This window comes from Hemitrygon akajei, chromosome 16 (assembly GCF_048418815.1).
Source record: "Hemitrygon akajei chromosome 16, sHemAka1.3, whole genome shotgun sequence".
Lineage (NCBI taxonomy): Eukaryota > Metazoa > Chordata > Chondrichthyes > Myliobatiformes > Dasyatidae > Hemitrygon > Hemitrygon akajei.
In genome coordinates, this window is record NC_133139.1 from 21,880,805 (window position 1) to 21,897,256 (window position 16,452).

Sequence of the window (16,452 nt, forward strand, 5' to 3'; positions counted from 1 at the left end):
CAGAATAGAGGGACTTCCATTTAGGAAGGAGATGAGGAGGAATTTCTTTAGCCAGAGAGTGGGGAATCTGTGGAATTTGTTGCCACAGGCAGCTGTGGAAGCCAAGTTATTGGGTATATTTAAGGCAAAACTTGATAGATTCTTGATTGGTCAGGGCATAGATTGATGTAGATAGATAGTTTATTGATCCCGAAGGAAATTACGGTGTCACAATAGCATTGCAAGTGCACAGATATACAAATGTTAGAAGAGAAGTAAGAAAGAATAAAAAATAAATTACCTCGAACAGTCTAACAAGAAGGGGCCATCACTTACCCGACTCATTACAGAGCCTAATGGCCGAGAGTAAGAATGACCTCATATAGCGCTCTTTGAAGCAGTGCAGTTGTCTTAGTTTATTACTGAAAGTCCTCATTTGTTCAGCCAATGTGGCATGCTGAGGGTGAGAAACATTGTCCAGAATTGCCAGGATTTTCCGTAGGGTCCTTTGTAATACCACAGCCTCCAGTGTGTCCAGTTTGACTCCTGTAACAGAGCCGGCCTTTATAATCAGTTATTGAGCCTGTTGGCATCACCCACGTTGATGCCATTGCCCCAGCACACCACCGCATAGAAAATTGCATTGGAAACAACACGTGAAGGTAAGGCCTGCATACTCCAATGGACGTTAGTCTCCTCAGAAAGTAGAGGCGACTCTGGCCCTTCTTGTCCACAACTTCTGGCGCTCCTCTCAAGTCTGAATCCAGGTGCACCACCAGGTACTTTTAGGTCCTCACCACATCCACGTCAATAGTGACAGGGAGCAGTGCAGGCTTAATCTTCCTAAAGTCCATCACCATATCCTTTGTCTTACTGATGTTGAGCTGCAGATGCTTCAACTTGCTACATTTGACAAAGTCCTCCACCAGGAACCTGTATTCATCCTCCCATCCTCCCTTTATACAACCAACTATCGCTGAGTCATCAGAGAATTTCAGCAAATGTCATGGCTCAGTGTTATATCTGAAGTCCAAGGTATACAGGGTAAACTAGAAGGGAAGCTAAACAGTTCGCTGTGGGCCCCAGTACTGCTCATAGCCATGTCTGACACACAGCTCGAAAGTTGCACAAACTGTGGTCTGCCAGTCAGTAGTCCATTATCCAGGATGCAGATGCAATGGAAATGCCAACCTGCATAGAATGCAGTTTCCCCCCAGCAATGAGGGCTGTATGGTATTGAAGGCACTTGAGAGATCAAAAAACCTGATCCTCACAGTGCTGCCCTGCTTATCCAAATAGGAGTAGGCTCTGTTCAGCAGGTCGATGACACCATCGGCGACTCCAGTGTTCTCTTGGTAGGCCGACTGCAGGGGATCGAGGGCTGATCAGCCCAGGGGTTGGAGATGAGCCAGGACCAGCCTCTCTAGGGTCTTCATGATGTGTGAGGTCATGGCCACTGGATGGTGGTCTTTCAATGTTTTCGGCTGGCCCTTTGGTACTGGGACCACTCATGATGGTTTCCACAGTCAGGGCCCTTTCCATGCTGAGACTCAGACTGAAAATGCACTAGAGAACTCCACACAGCTGCTCAGCACACTCCCTCAGGACCTTGGGGTTCACACCGTCTGGTCCCAATGCTTTGCCGTGTCTAAGTTTCCCCAGAGCCCTTCTCACCTGCTCAGTAGTGAAGGTGAGTCCATGATGACTGGGGAGTTGGTGGAAGGTGGGGGCTGGGGAAATGAGAATCTGGACGATAGCCATTGATATGTGGAGAAGTGGGTGGTAGGTACAGGACAAGGAGGGGATGTAGACAGTGGTAGCCTGTGTTGTTCATCTATGTGTCAAACTGGAGGGGGGAGGTGACAGTAGGGGTGGCGTTGGTGCTGAGAGAGCATTGGGTGCCTCAGCATCTGGACTGGTGAACAGGAGGAGCTGGGGAGTAAAAAAGAGGGCATGAAGGGATAAGGGGAGAAAGAAGGAGATTGGGGTCGAGAGGGAAAATGGATCAGCCACGATGAAATGGTGGAGCAGATTTGATGGACCAAATGGCCTAATTCTGATCCTGTATCTTATGGTCTAATGTGCTGAGGTCCATAACTCAACTTGACAAATGAGTACAATTGAGACCGAACTGGTGGTAACCTGATTTGCTTATGTTGTAAGCTTATAGCCGAAATCTTTAACCAGTCTGAACATTTTGTTTGAAAGGTGGAGGAAAAGTGTCTGCAACTAGGTGCTAAGAAAGTCTACTCATTCTCTGCTGATATGTCTGATCCAAAGAGTGCAGATCGAGTGGTGCAATTCGCCCTGGAGAAGCTAGGTAAATGTTTAACTCTAATCCTTGTGAAAGTAGATTAGGAGATCTTTTTTTTCTGCCTCTCTGCAGCAGATTACAGTAAACAGAAAGGAAACAATGTTTGATGCTAACTTTCAAAAGGGGAAATAAAACCAATGAGAGTGTTTTAATGACCTTACACCTATGCCTATGCCCCTGGTTGTAGTTTTTCCTATCCTGGGATCATCCATTCATGACTTCATAGCCCTCAATAAGATCGCTGCTCAGTGTCCTCCATTTCAGGGAAAACAATTCTGGTTCTTCCAGTCTCTCCTAATAACTCTAGACTTTGAATCCCAGACATCCTTGTGAATCTTTCTGCACCCTCACTACCTTAATTATATGCTTCCTGTAGAGTTCTTCCAAAGAACTGCCTTGGACACAATGAAAAGAGTGGATCAACATTTTAGGAACAGCTTTTTCCACTACTTTTCAATTTTAATTTAATATTATATTTTTATATATACTGTATATTTTCAGTACTTTACAGTTTTTTATGTATTGCACAGTACTGATGCTGCAAAACACATTTCACAACATGCAGTACGTCAGTGATAGTAAATCAGATTCTAATCTGATTTTAATAATGTGACTGAAGTGGTAATGAAGTCGTATTTGATGGTAATGTTTAAAATGGAGCTGGATAAGTATGTGAAATGAATGGGGAGTGAGTCTAGGTTTTACAGAACCATTTTGTACTTGATGGGCTTAATGGCTTTATTCTGTGCAGTAACCATTCCGAGATCTTGTGAAGCCATGACATTCTCTGTCACTATGGTCCAGAAACTGGACAATGGGGCTAAACAAGTGTGATGGTGGTAGTGACCTATTGCACTGTTGTCCCCATATTTAAATCCTTTGACTGAAATATGTGGGAATTGTCCTAGTGCACCGATAGCAGTCCCTTCATGCTTTGCGTTATTGCCTTTAATTGGGACAAACACATTTGGCACAAAGCACATGGAGCATGATACACACAGAAAGCCCCAAATTGCTGCAGACCATCCACCCAGATCAAACCGAGACCATTCCAGGGAATGCCAAAATGATGCTGCACAATTAATGCAAAATCACGATCACAAGACAAAGGAGCAGAAGTAGGCCATTTGGCTCATCGAGTCTGCTCTGCCACTCCACCATGAGCTAAACTATTTTCCCACCTAGTTCCAGTTTCTGGCTTTTTCCCCCATGTCCCTTGATACTCTGACTAATTAGATACCTATCAACCTCTTCCTTAAACACCCTCAATGATCGGGCCTCCACAGCTGCATGTGGCAACAAATTCCATAAATCCACGACCCTCTGGCTAAAAAAAAAATCTCCTCATCTCTGTTTTCAAATGGGTACCCTCTAATTCTAAGCTGTGGCTCCTTGTCCTGGACTCACCCACCAGGGGAAACAGCCTTTCCACATCTACTCTGTCCAACCCTTTCAACATTCAAAATGTTTCTATGAGATCCAATGGCCAGGAAACACCAATGGCCAAAGGCAAATTTCTTCGCCCGGGTTGTCCAGATTCCTCCTATTCTGGTTAATTATCTTTGTTTACCTTAAATATGGAAGTAGGAGCTTATGTAAGGTGTTTGTGACAAACATTGATTACATCCAGGGCTGGGGGCATAATTTGGATAGGGTAATTGCAGTGAAAGATGTTGGATGGAGCTTTGAACTTAGCAAGGATTAGGAACAGCGTGCAAGGATTTGGAACCTGGAAAGAAGTGGTTCAGTGGGGCAATGGTCGCAACGGATGAGTTTATTCATTCCCTGTTTTCCCAGGTTCTCTGGACTATTTGGTTTTGAATCACATTGGAAATGATCCTTTCGACATGTGGAATAGGAATGCTGAGCTAACGAGCTGGATGATGCAAGTAAGTGTTTGGCACTGTCGAAAATTAAATTACTTCTGTGAGGGAACTTGCACTGAAATTTGGAAATTGAATTGAATTGACTTTATTTCTTACATCCTTCACATACGCGAGGAGTAAAAATCTTTATGTTACATCTCCATCTAAATGTGCAATGTGCAATTTATGGTAAGCTGTAATAAATAGTATGCACAACAGGACAGTCAATATAGCACAGAAATACAATTGTATCAGCATGTATTAATCAGTCTGATGGTCTGGTGGAAGAAGCTGTCCTGGTGCCTGTTGTTCCTGGTTTTAATGCTACAGTACTGTTTCCTAGAAGGTAGCAGTTGGAATAGTTTGTGGTTGAGGTGACTGGGGTCCCCAATGATCCTTTGGGCCCTTTTTACGCACCTGTCTCTGTAAACATCCTGGATAGTGGGACGTTCACATCTATTGATGTGCTGTGCTGTCCGAACCATTCTCTGCAGAATCCTGCGATTGATCCTTTGCAGAATTGATCAGAGCAAAGGGACAGTGCCTGATGAATTAACATGCTTGCCCGAATATTGAGAATTCTGGACAATTGCAGAAGACTGCACCTTGGTGAAACATGATCCAGTTCCTGACATCCACTACTGTCTCACTCTGAACTGCACCAGTTTTTGAGAACATTCCCTTACTCTCTGAATGAAGGAAGAACCATGTCTATAGTACTTTTTACAGCCTCCCATCATCACAATGAAATGTCAGTATTTTGTCAGGTAGAAAATCAATTGAGTCAACATTCTTCCAACAAGCAGAGATGGATTACTGATGGTATAATTTTATTGGGAGGATTAATATTGGCCAAGACATGAGGTACTGTCCTGTTCTTCAGACAGTGCCACGGGAACACTGAAGCCTTACTAATAGAGGAAAGGAGGAATAGGAAATGAAAATGTACTGTGATATAGTGTTACTTGGATAAGAAGATCCTAAGCCATTGGACCAGCTCATTCCCGAAAGGGAAGTGATGGATAAATGAGGAAGAAAGAAGGAAACTAATCAGATTGAGTTGAATAAAGCAACACACACAGAATGCTGAAGGAGCTCAGCAGGTCAGGCAGCATCTACGGAAATGAATAACAGGGGGCTGGAGAAGAAGGAATCTGATGGGATCTGATAGGAGAGGAAAGTGGATGGGGGAGGGGGAGGGAAGAAGGAGGACACCAGAGGGAGGTGATAGGCAAGAGAAGAGGTAAGAGTCGAGAGTGAGGGATAAAAGCAGAGGGAAGGGGGAGGGGGGAAATTACCAGACAGAGAAGTTAATATTCATGCTATCAGTTTGGAGGGTACATAGACAGAATATAAGGTGTTACTCCTTCATCCTGAGAGAGGCCATGGACTGACATGTCAGAATGGGAATAGGAATAGAAATTAAAATGGCCATTCAGCCCATTGAGTCTTCTCTGCCATTCCATCATGGCTGACTTATTATCCATCTCAACCCCATTCTCCTGCTTTCTCCCCGTAACATTTGATGCCCTTACTAATCAAGAACCTATCAAAGAAGTTGCCCCTTAGGTTTTTACTACCTTATGCACTTTATTGTTTACAAGCACTGCACTGTCTTTTAGACTTTATTTTGCATTCTATTATTGTTTATTGTGTGGTGTAAGGCATGCCTTCCCTCCGCTAACATTCAAGTCACCCTTGGGCAAGGTATTGCACCTCCTTAGCCCTAGATCAGGGTCATGTGAAGCCCTGGGAGCAGGTGATGAATGGTCGTATAAGCAGTGGGTGCGTATCACAAGTCCTGGTTATGCGACCACTGACGCCAAGCTGACAATCTCTGAAGAATATTGACAATGGCTGGGGTCACCCATCTTGTAAAGTCACTGCCCAGAAGAAGGCACTAGCAAGCATCCTTCAGTGATTCAAGTTTGGTTGGAATTACCACTCGACACATGAGATGGTTTTCCGGAGATTGTACCTGGACCTCTTGTACCTTACTTGGTCACAAGACTTGAATACCACTGATGTGGCCCTCAGCAGATTGTGGATCTCATAGTTCATCCACAGCTTCTGACTGGGGAAATCTCTGAATGATTTTGTGGGGACGCACTCATCTACGACTGTTGTTTCATAAGTCTGTGACAACTGTGGTGTATTCATTCAGAACCTCTGAGTCCTTTGAGACAGCTCAGTCTATGAACTCGAAGCATTCCCACGATCCCTGCCCCCTGCGACCACCTCTTTGTTGATTTGATCTCTGGAGCCTTGCTCTTTAGCCTCTGCCTGTATGCAGAGGACTGCCAAGTGATCAGATTTCTTGAAATGTGGTCTAGGCATGGATCAGTAGGTATTATTGTAGAATAGCAGTGGCCAAGTATCTTGGGAACCCCAGTGCTGCAGGTTATATGTTGATGATAATTGGGCAGAGGTTCATTCAAACAAGCCTGATTGATGTCCATGACTATGATTTGAAAGGTTTCGAGATAAGCTGTTTCTTGTTTGGTGATAGCAGGATTTAATATCTCTGGTGCCTGAATAACATCAGCTTTTGGCAGTACATAAACTGCTGTCAGAATCACTGAGGAGCACTCTCTTGGTAAGTAGAATGGTTGGCACGCACTCATCAGATCTTCCAGGTTCAGGGAACAAGAGTGCAATCAAGAGTTTATCATGAAACACCAACCCCAGATTTTTGTCGTCTCCAAATCAGCAGCCCTGGCAAAATTTGGCTGGGGCTTTGGGAAGAAATATCTTCAAAAAAGAGCTTGTCCTGATAAAGTGAATGAGCAGGGGTTTCCAACCTGGGGTCCACAGACCCCTCAGTTAATGGTAGGGGTCCATGGCATAAAAAGGGTTGGGAACCCCTGTTCTAAAGTCTCTACTTAAAGCTACTTTGCATTATACTGCATCTCTCGCTAACCGGCACATCTTCAGTACTTCACTTAGGTTGTCAGTCTGAGGTAAATTTAATGAGGCATGAAGTCACCACCTTTTAACTTAAGTGAGCTCCAATGATGGCATTATCATTGTCCTTTATTTTGGGTGCATGTCTGTTTCTAAAGAGTTCTAATCCACTACCATTACAGAGAAAGAGACAAAGTTCACATGGGCACAACAAGGTAGATTGGGAGATAGAGTCATAGAAAAGTACAGCACAGAATCAGGACCTTCAGCCCATCTAGTCCATGCCTACCCATTTAAACTGCCAACTTCCATTGGCCTGCACTGGGATAGCCCTGCATAACCTTACCATCCCATGTACCTATCCAAACGTCTTGAACTTGTATGCACCACTTGTGCTGGTAGCATGCTCCACACTTTCATGAGTCTCTGAGTGAACAAGTTTCCCCTCATGGTCCCCTTAAACTTTTCACCTTTCACCCATAACTCATGACCTCTGAATGTAGTCCCACCCAACCTGCTTGCATTTACACTATCTATACCCCTCACAATTTTTTGTTCCTCTATCAAATCTCCTCTCGATCTTCTAATTTCCAAGGAATAAAATTCTAACCTATTCAGTCTTTCCTTATAACTCCAGTCCTGGCAACTTCCTTGTAAATTTTCTCTGTACTCTTTCAACCTTATTTACATCTGTCTTGTAGGCAGATGATGGAAACTCCACACAGTACTCCAAATTAGGCCTCAACAATGTCTTGTACTGTACAACTTCAACATAATACCCATATGTTTTCTAACTTGTTTTGTTGGAGTTTAAATTTTGAGTTATTTCTCCTTGAACATTTCAGGTGAATTTTCTGAGCTATGTCCAGATGACAGCTGCTGCACTGCCTACATTAACCAAAACCAATGGATCGATTATTGTCGTCTCCTCCCTTTGCGGTAGGATTTTGGCAGGAATTCTCTTTTCATTACCACATGCACTGCATTTTTTCCCCTGAGAACCCCTACTCTGCCTAAAACCTTCTCACTTGCACTAAAAAGTAAGGAGGCATGGGATCCAAGGGGACATTTCTTTGTGGATCCAGAACTGGCTTGCCCACAGAAGGCAAAGAGTGGTTATAGACGGGTCATATTCTGCATGGAGGTCAGTGACCAGTGGTGTGCCTCAGGGATCTGTTCTGGGACCCTTACTCTTCGTGATTTTCATAAATGACCTGGATTAGGAAGTGGAGAGATGGGTTAGTAAGTTTGCTGATGACACAAAGGTTGGAGGTGTTGTGGATAGTGTGGAGGGCTGTCAGAAGTTACAGTGGTAAATTGATAGGATGCAAAACTGGGCTGATAAGTAACAGATGGAGTTCAACCCAGATAAGTATGAGGTGGTTCATTTTGGTAGGTCAAATATGATGGCAGAATATAGTATTAGTGGTAAGACTATTGACAGTGTGGAGGATCAGAGGGATCTTGGGGTCCAAGTCCATAGGACACTCAAAGCAGCTGCGCAGGTTGACTCTGTGGTTAACAAGGCATATGGTGTATTGGCCTTCATCAATCTTGGAATTGAATTTAGGAGCCGGGAGGTAATGTTGCAGCTATATAGAACCCTGGTCAGACCCCACTTGGAGTACTGTGCTCAGTTCTGGTCGCCTCACTACAGGAAGGACGTGGAAACCATAGAAAGGGTGCAGAGGAGATTTTCAAGGATGTTGCCTGGATTGGGGAGCATGCCTTATGAGAATAGGTTGAGCAAACTTGGCCTTTTCTCCTTGGAACGACGAAGGATGAGAGATGACCTGATAGAGGTGTATAAGATGATGAGAGACATTGATCATGTGGATAGTCAGAGGCTTTTTCCCAGGGCTGAAATGGTTGCCACAAGAGGACACAGGTTTAAGGTACTGGGGAGTAGGTACAGAGGAGATGTCAGGGGTAAGTTTTTTACTCAGAGAGTGGTGAGTGCGTGGAATGGGCTGCCAGCAACGGTGGTGGAGGTGGATACGACAGGGTCTTTCAAGAGACTTTTGGACAGGTACATGGAGGTTAGAAAAATAGAGGGCTATGGGTAAGCCTAGTAATTTCTAAGGTAGGGACATGTTTGGCGCAACTTTGTGGGCTGAAGGGCCTGTATTGTGCTGTAGGTTTTCTATGTTTCCATATCTGTATTTGAGGGATGGCACAATAGCCCAACTCCTGGTGAGTAGTTAGTACAACAGTACCCGTGACCCTGATTCAATTCCTGACCACTGTATGTAAGATTGAACATTGTCCTCATGATCGCATGTGTTTCCTCTGGAGTGCTCCAAAGACAGACAGGGTCGGCAGGGTAATTGGTCATTGTAAATTGCCCCGTCATTAGGCCGGGATTAAATCGGGGGGGTTGCTGTTGGTGCGGTTTGAGGCACCGGAAGGGCCTGTTCAATGCTGTATCTCAACAAGTAAAAATAAATAAATTAGTTCATCTCTAACTTTAATTTTAATGTAATTACTTTGTTGAATGTTATTTTTTGTCACATGTCGCATCAACACGCCACAGTAAATTCCTGATACATGTAAATGTGTGTGGCAATTAAAGTTGATCTTTGATCCGCAAAGTTCTAAGTACATTTATTATCAAAGTACAAACAGAATATGTCACCACATATGTTGCTACTCTGGGGTTAATTTTCTTACAAGCATTCACAGTAGACACAAAGAAACACAATAGAATCAATGAAAAACTGCAGACGTTAAAGATGACCAAACAACCAATGTGCAAAAAGAAGACAAACTGTACAAGTACAAAAAAACTACTACTAACAATAACTAATATAATTAATAAATCATATTAAGAATATGAATTGCAGAGTCCCTGAAAGTGAGTCCATAGGTTGTTGAATTAGTTCGGTGTTGAGGTGAGTGACGTCATCCATACTGATTCAGGAGACTGATGGTTGATGGTAATAACTGTTTCTGAATTCAGTGGTCTGGGTCCTAAGGCTCCTATACCTCCTTCCCAGTGGCATCAGTAAGAAGGGAACATGACCTAGATGGTGCGTTTCCTTGCTAATGGATACTGCCTTCTTGTGTCAGTGCTCCTTGTAGATAGGCTTAATGTTGGAAGGGGTTTTCCATTACTGTATCCATTACTTTTTGTTGACTTTTCCATTATACTTGAATATGGATCTGGGGCTGTACTTAGCCTCCCAGTCATAAGTATAAATAATCATTCCATTCTTGATTCCTGTAGATGTATTTTGTCAAAGTCTATTTATAAGACCATTTCCAGTTGTCCTTGATTTCCCAGTCTGGGAGTCAACTGAATCAATCACGTTGCTGTGAATTTGGAGGCATGCAAAGAGTAGACTGATTAGACACCAAATTTCTCTCCTTAAAGGATAGCTGTAAAGTGAGTGCATTTTCAATAAGCTGGTAGATAACACCCAATAAACTAGCTACTGTTAATGGTTTATCAGGTGCTTCCATTCCAAAATCAATGACTGAATTTGGCAAAGGGAGATGACTAGTTTCGGTAGATTGCTAGTAACATATATACTGTATGCCACTCTGTTGTTGGAAGAATGTTCACATGAATAAATAAATGGCAAGTTCAGCTTTGATGGCTTCTCACCACTCTCATCTCCCTGTGTATTAAGTAGTCACACGCTGTTTAGGTTCCCAGTTTGAGTGGGCCGTTGGCTGGAGGTAGAGGACTAGTAGAATCATTGTATGAAATTGAACTGTGTAACTAACTTACAGTTCTACTTCTCAACAGGCAAGATTGCCATCCCTTATGTAACTTCATACTCGGCCTCTAAGTTTGCTTTGGATGGATTCTTCAACTCCCTGCGCCTCGAGCTCATGATGGAGAAGAAGAATGTATCGATCACTCTGTGCATCCTCGGACTGATTGACACTGAGTCAGCCATGGAGAAAATCAGGTGGGATTGCTAATGAGAGCAAGCAGATGGAAATCACGAATTCACAGACATCTTACAGCAGGGAAGGAGGTTGTATTGGCCACATGTAAAAGCAACCTCTTCCTCCCTACTTTCCACATAACCCAGGATTTTTTATTTCCTTTCAAGTGATGATTCAACTTTTTTGATTGGATCCACATTTGTCTCAACATTCTAGCCTCTAATATCTAGTAGAATTTTAAAAGTATATCCATGTCTCATTTAGTTCTTTTACCAATTACCTTAATTCTACACCCTTGCTTCGCATCTCCTCTGCCAATGAGTTGACAGTATGGAGGGTAATCTCGGGTCATAGGGCAGATTAATGTAAAAGTGAAATGGACTGGGAAATGGCAGATGGAGTTTAATTCTTGTAAGTGCGTGGTGATGGGTTTTGGGAGAATTAGCAAGGCCGGGGGAAGTACAATGAACAATAAGGTCCTAGGGAGTATTGAGGAACAAAGAGACCTTATGTGTCCAAAGATTCTGAAGGTGGCAGCACACATTGTGGTGTTGTTTGCATAAAAGTTTGCAGCATTGGTGACTTGGCTTGAATTCTGCCACTGTCTTTAAGGAACACGTACGCTCTCCCCGTGACTGAGCGTTTCCTCTGGGTGTTCTGGTTTCCTCCCACAGTCCAGAGACGTCCAGGTTAGAATTAGTAAGTTATGGGCATGCTAAGATGGCACTAGAGGCATGACCACACTTGGGAGCTGCCCACAGCAGATCCTCAGATTGTGTGGGTCATTGAAATAAATGCCACATCCCACATTTCCCTGTTTTGATGCACGTGACAAATAAAGCTGATCAGTGTAGGGTGATAACTTGGTTATGAAGACATATAGGATGCTGGCCACTATTTTGGATACTAAGTACATAAGCATGGAGATTATCTTCTATATTTTTAAACATCAGATCTCCACACTATTGGAAAGGTGTGATAACACTGGAAAAGATGCTGCCTGGGTTGAAGCTTTTTAGCTATGAGGAAACACCTGAGAACCCAGGCTTGTTTTCCCTGGAAGAGGTTAAGAGAGGACATGACTGAGGTATATAGAATTGAGAGCAAAGGATCAAGTAGGGTGTGTTGTGTGAACAAAGTCACCAAAGAGAAGTACTGGTAGATATGAAGCGGTCTCTTTACTTGGCAAAATGAGACACAGCAGGCGTCATATTGAGACCCTGTTTGGAGGAATAGGCCTACTCAACCCAATGCTTCATGACATTTTATGTGCTAAAGATCAAAGGACAATTCCATATTTACAATGCATCCACAATCCTTCCTTTGAACTACGCACAACCTTCTCACCTCCCGCTTTGCACCCACACCACAGACACGCAAATTAATTTTAATCAGCATTGCCTGGTCTCCCCATTGAATGTGATTCATGGCTCTCAGAAACCCATTGTTCAGAGCTACATTTAAAATTTAATCTGCTGTCTCATTTTGCCGAATAAAAAGACCACTTCACAGCTACCAGTACTTCTCGCTGGTGACTTTGTTCACGTGACAACACAGTCTACTTGATCTTTTGCTCTCATAATTCTATAGTCATTTCCTTTCTTAATCTCTTCCAGGGAAAACAAGGCTAGGTTCTCAGGAGTTTCCTCGTAGCTAAAATGCTCCAACCCTGGCAGCATCTTCTCTGCATCCTCTCCAGTGTTATGACATCTTTCCAACTATGTGGAGACCTGAATGGCAGAAAATGTTTTAAAATATTGGAGATAATCTCCATGCTCATGTATTTAATACCCAAAATAATGAAGGCCAGCATCTTATATGTCTTCATAACCAAGTTATCAACCCACACTGATTAGCTTTATTACAACAAAACATGGGAATGTGGAATGTGGCGTTTGTTTCAATAACCAGCACAGTCCAAGGATCAGCTGTGGGCAGCTCCCAAGTGTTGCAATGCTTTTGGTGTCATCATTGCATGCCCATTACTTACTAACTCTAACCTGGGCTTCCTGTCAGATTGTTGGCAGGTGCTAAGAGTGGGCTCCCTCATCTCTGCCCCTCTGACCCTCAACACAGGAGCCCCTCAGGGCTGTGTCCGAAGCCCCCTCCTTTATTCTCTGTATACCCATGGTGTCACCACCCACAACTCCAATCTGCTAATCAAATTTGCTGATGATAATACATTGATTGGCCTTATCTCAAATAATAATGAGGCAGCCTTTAGACAGGAAGTCATCATCCTGACACAGTGGTGTCAGGAAAACAACCTCTCCCTCAAAGTCACAAAAACAAAGGAGCTGGATGTGGATTACAGGAGGAATGGAGACAGGCTAAGCCCTATTGACATCAATGGTTCATGGGTTGAGAGGGTGAACAGCTTTAAGTTCCTCGGCATACACATCACTGAGGATCTCACGTGGTCTGTACATACCGGCTGTGTGGTGAAAAAGCACAGCAGCATCTCTTTCACCTCAGATGGTTGAAGAAGTTTGGCATGAGTTCCAAATCCTAAGGACTTTCTACAGGGGCACAGTTGAGAGCATCCTGACTGGCTGCATAACTGCCTGGTATAGGAACTCTGCTTCCCTAATCACAGGGCTCTGTAGAGAGTGGTGCGGACAGCCCAGCGCATCTGTAGATGTGAACTTCCCACTACTCAGGACATTTACAGTGACAGGTATGTAAAAAGAGCCGAAAGGATCATTGGGGACCCCAGTCACCCCAACCATAAACTGTTCCAGCTGCTACTATCCGGGAAATGGTACCGTAGCATAAAAGCCAGGACCAACAGGCTCTGGAACAGCTTCTTTCACCAGGCCATCAGACTGATTAATTCACGCTAACACAATTGTATTTCTATGCTATATTGACTGCCCTGTTGTACATACTATTTATTACAAATTAGTATTGCACGTTTAGTCGAAGATGTAAAGCATTTTACTCCTCATGTATATGAAGGATGTAAAAAATATTCAGTTCAATACAGTTAATATTCAGATTTGAAGATTGGTGGCTGAAGTTAGTTGCTGAAGTTCTTAATGACATGTACTAACCCCAAAAATGCCCTAACAGGCTGCAGGAGTATTTCCCCCTTCTCAGGGGTGAATAAAACTAAAGGACGTACTTTAGATTTAGCGTAAGAGATCTACAGGGGATCTGGGGTACTTTTTCATCTGAAAAGTGGCGAGTACCTAGAAAGCTTTGATAGAGTGGAGATTTTGGAAGCAGAGCCAATAACAGGATCAGAGAGGTTGTCTGGACAAGTATTGGATTGCCTAGGCACTGGAAGCTACAGGCCAAGTGATGGAAGATGTCATTAACATATTGGGGTTTGCCCATTGGTCAATGACGGGGTGAATTGTCCCATTGCTATTCTGTAGTTTTCTATGACTATGTGACTATCTACCTGTATCAAAGTAAACATTATCAACATGTGTATTTGTTACTATATAGTATCTTGCAATTCATATTCTTGCAGGTATATACAGGGGAAAAGAGAAATGCAATAGAATTTTATGAAAATCTATTTACTAAAATCATAAAATCAACAGTCAGAATGTTACATGACTTTATGTCTGAACTAAGAAGTGAATAATGAATCTTTTCAAGGTCTAAGCAGGACATTGAGCATGAGTGGGTGGGGCAACATCTCTCCACCTAAGAAGGACTGCACTTCTGGCCAAAAGAGAGGCAAAAGACAATATACGACATTTAGTCGGACTCAGATGCGTGTTAACTTCTCCCGAGGTGTCGAGAAGATCCATCAGAGGATTAAGTTCCAAATAGCAATTAAGTATATGGGATAAAGTTAAAAAGACATCTCTCCTGAATTACTCCAAGCCAAGACAAGCCCAGTACATATGAATAAGGGAAACCTCGCCCCCTCTACATTTGTCGCAACAGGGACTAATATCACGATAGAACCACGGTGGAGACCTTTTCTTGAATATTTTCATAATTCCCATTTAGATTAAGGGTTCATCCCTCTTTTTCTTTTGCAATTAAATCCCTTACTTCCAGCTTCTTTCGGTTAAGATTTACATGTTTTCTTTTAATGTGTAAACATATTATAGCTCAGGTAGTAGGCAATATACTTTATTTTTATAAATACAGCTCTGTGGTGATAAAAGTTCTGATTAACTTTTCCATTTATCGTAAGGTGGCTTGCAGTTGGGTAGTGGGAGGATGGAGAGGTAACTAACTTTATACAATTCTACCATGGGTGCTTTTCCTTAACTGTTATGAACAGTACATTTGACATGTTTGTTTTGCACTGTATAAACTTCTTTCTTTACTTTTTTTGTTGTTGCATTGTAGAAATTTATTAAAAAAAAGAATGTTTTTTAGTTAACAGACTGTAAGAAGTATAGTGAGGCTGGACGCTTGTTCTACAAAATGTAAACATTTTAAAAATTCTCAGAATACCAGCAGGTCAGGCAGCATCTGTTCAAAGTTCAACAGCAGTAATGGGAGAAACAGAATTAATACTTCAGGTTGATTACTTTACTGTTTTTTTTGTTTCATTTCTAATAGAAGCTGTCCGATGTGATGAATATTACCAACAAATTTGTTTTCTTTGGGATTTCTGGAACATTTTATTTTCGGACCTATTATATGTTCTCTTTTTAGGAATGAAGCAGAGTGAATTGCATATCTTCACACTGATTATCTTCTTCTCTTCTTCATTTAGAGCCCGGGGAATTTTAACAGTCAGTCCTTCTCCTGCCTCAGAAGCAGCGCTGAGCATTATCAAAGGAGGAGCTGTAAGAGCACAGGAGATTTATCACCCATGGTGGATAGTGTCGATAGTGTATACCCGAGATTGGTTCACTGAACTGAGGGACAAGCTGATTTACAATATGTACCCGGTAAAAGATGGACAATAGCTATCACTATTCTGTGTTGCTGAGGAGCCATAGAACCTACCATATGGAAATTAATGGAATTTACAGCAAAAACTAGGGGAAATGACCAGTGTATTCAAGTGTCATGTACACTCATTGCAAACAAATAGCTCGAAACAAATTTCTAATAATCTAATGGCGTGAATGTTTTTATTAAATAGCTTAAACTTATCTATTCGCAATACATTCCCATACTCCACCATGTTATGAACACAGTGGAGGAACATCATTGGGGATGATGCTCATGAAAGTTATAGATTGGAACCCTGTTCCATCTACCGGTATTCTGGTAAATCTCTTGGAAAATCAAGAACTCTGGTTTTATCCACATGTAGTCTCCATGGGATAAATTTGCCCGTACTTCAACATACGAGTCACAGCCAACAAAAACCTATATGGCCACTCATGAAGCAAATAGGATTTCCACTGTGACACAGCAAGGGATGTTTATCTAAGATGAGAATGCATTATGGGACTGTAATTTGCACAGTCCATTTAGAACAGAGATGAGGAGGTATTTCTGTAGTCAGGGAGTAGTGAATCTGTGGAAAACATTGCCTTTTGGAGGCCAAGTCATTGTGTTTATTTA

At 42.6% G+C, this 16,452-nt stretch overlaps 1 protein-coding gene across 2 annotated transcripts in view; it reads left to right on the forward strand.

The window, feature by feature from the left end:
- The window catches only part of LOC140739814 (hydroxysteroid 11-beta-dehydrogenase 1-like protein), a 52,535-nt gene extending 36,501 nt beyond the window's left edge, over nt 1–16,034 (forward strand). For both annotated transcript variants that reach the window (XM_073068366.1, XM_073068365.1), the window contains 5 exons: nt 2,188–2,299; nt 4,091–4,182; nt 7,908–8,001; nt 10,814–10,979; nt 15,650–16,034. In XM_073068366.1, coding sequence (XP_072924467.1) covers nt 2,188–2,299; nt 4,091–4,182; nt 7,908–8,001; nt 10,814–10,979; nt 15,650–15,845 — 660 coding nt within the window. In that variant the 3' untranslated portion in view covers nt 15,846–16,034. The remainder of the gene's footprint in view (nt 1–2,187; nt 2,300–4,090; nt 4,183–7,907; nt 8,002–10,813; nt 10,980–15,649) is intronic.
- The last annotated feature ends 418 nt before the right edge of the window (nt 16,035–16,452 follow it).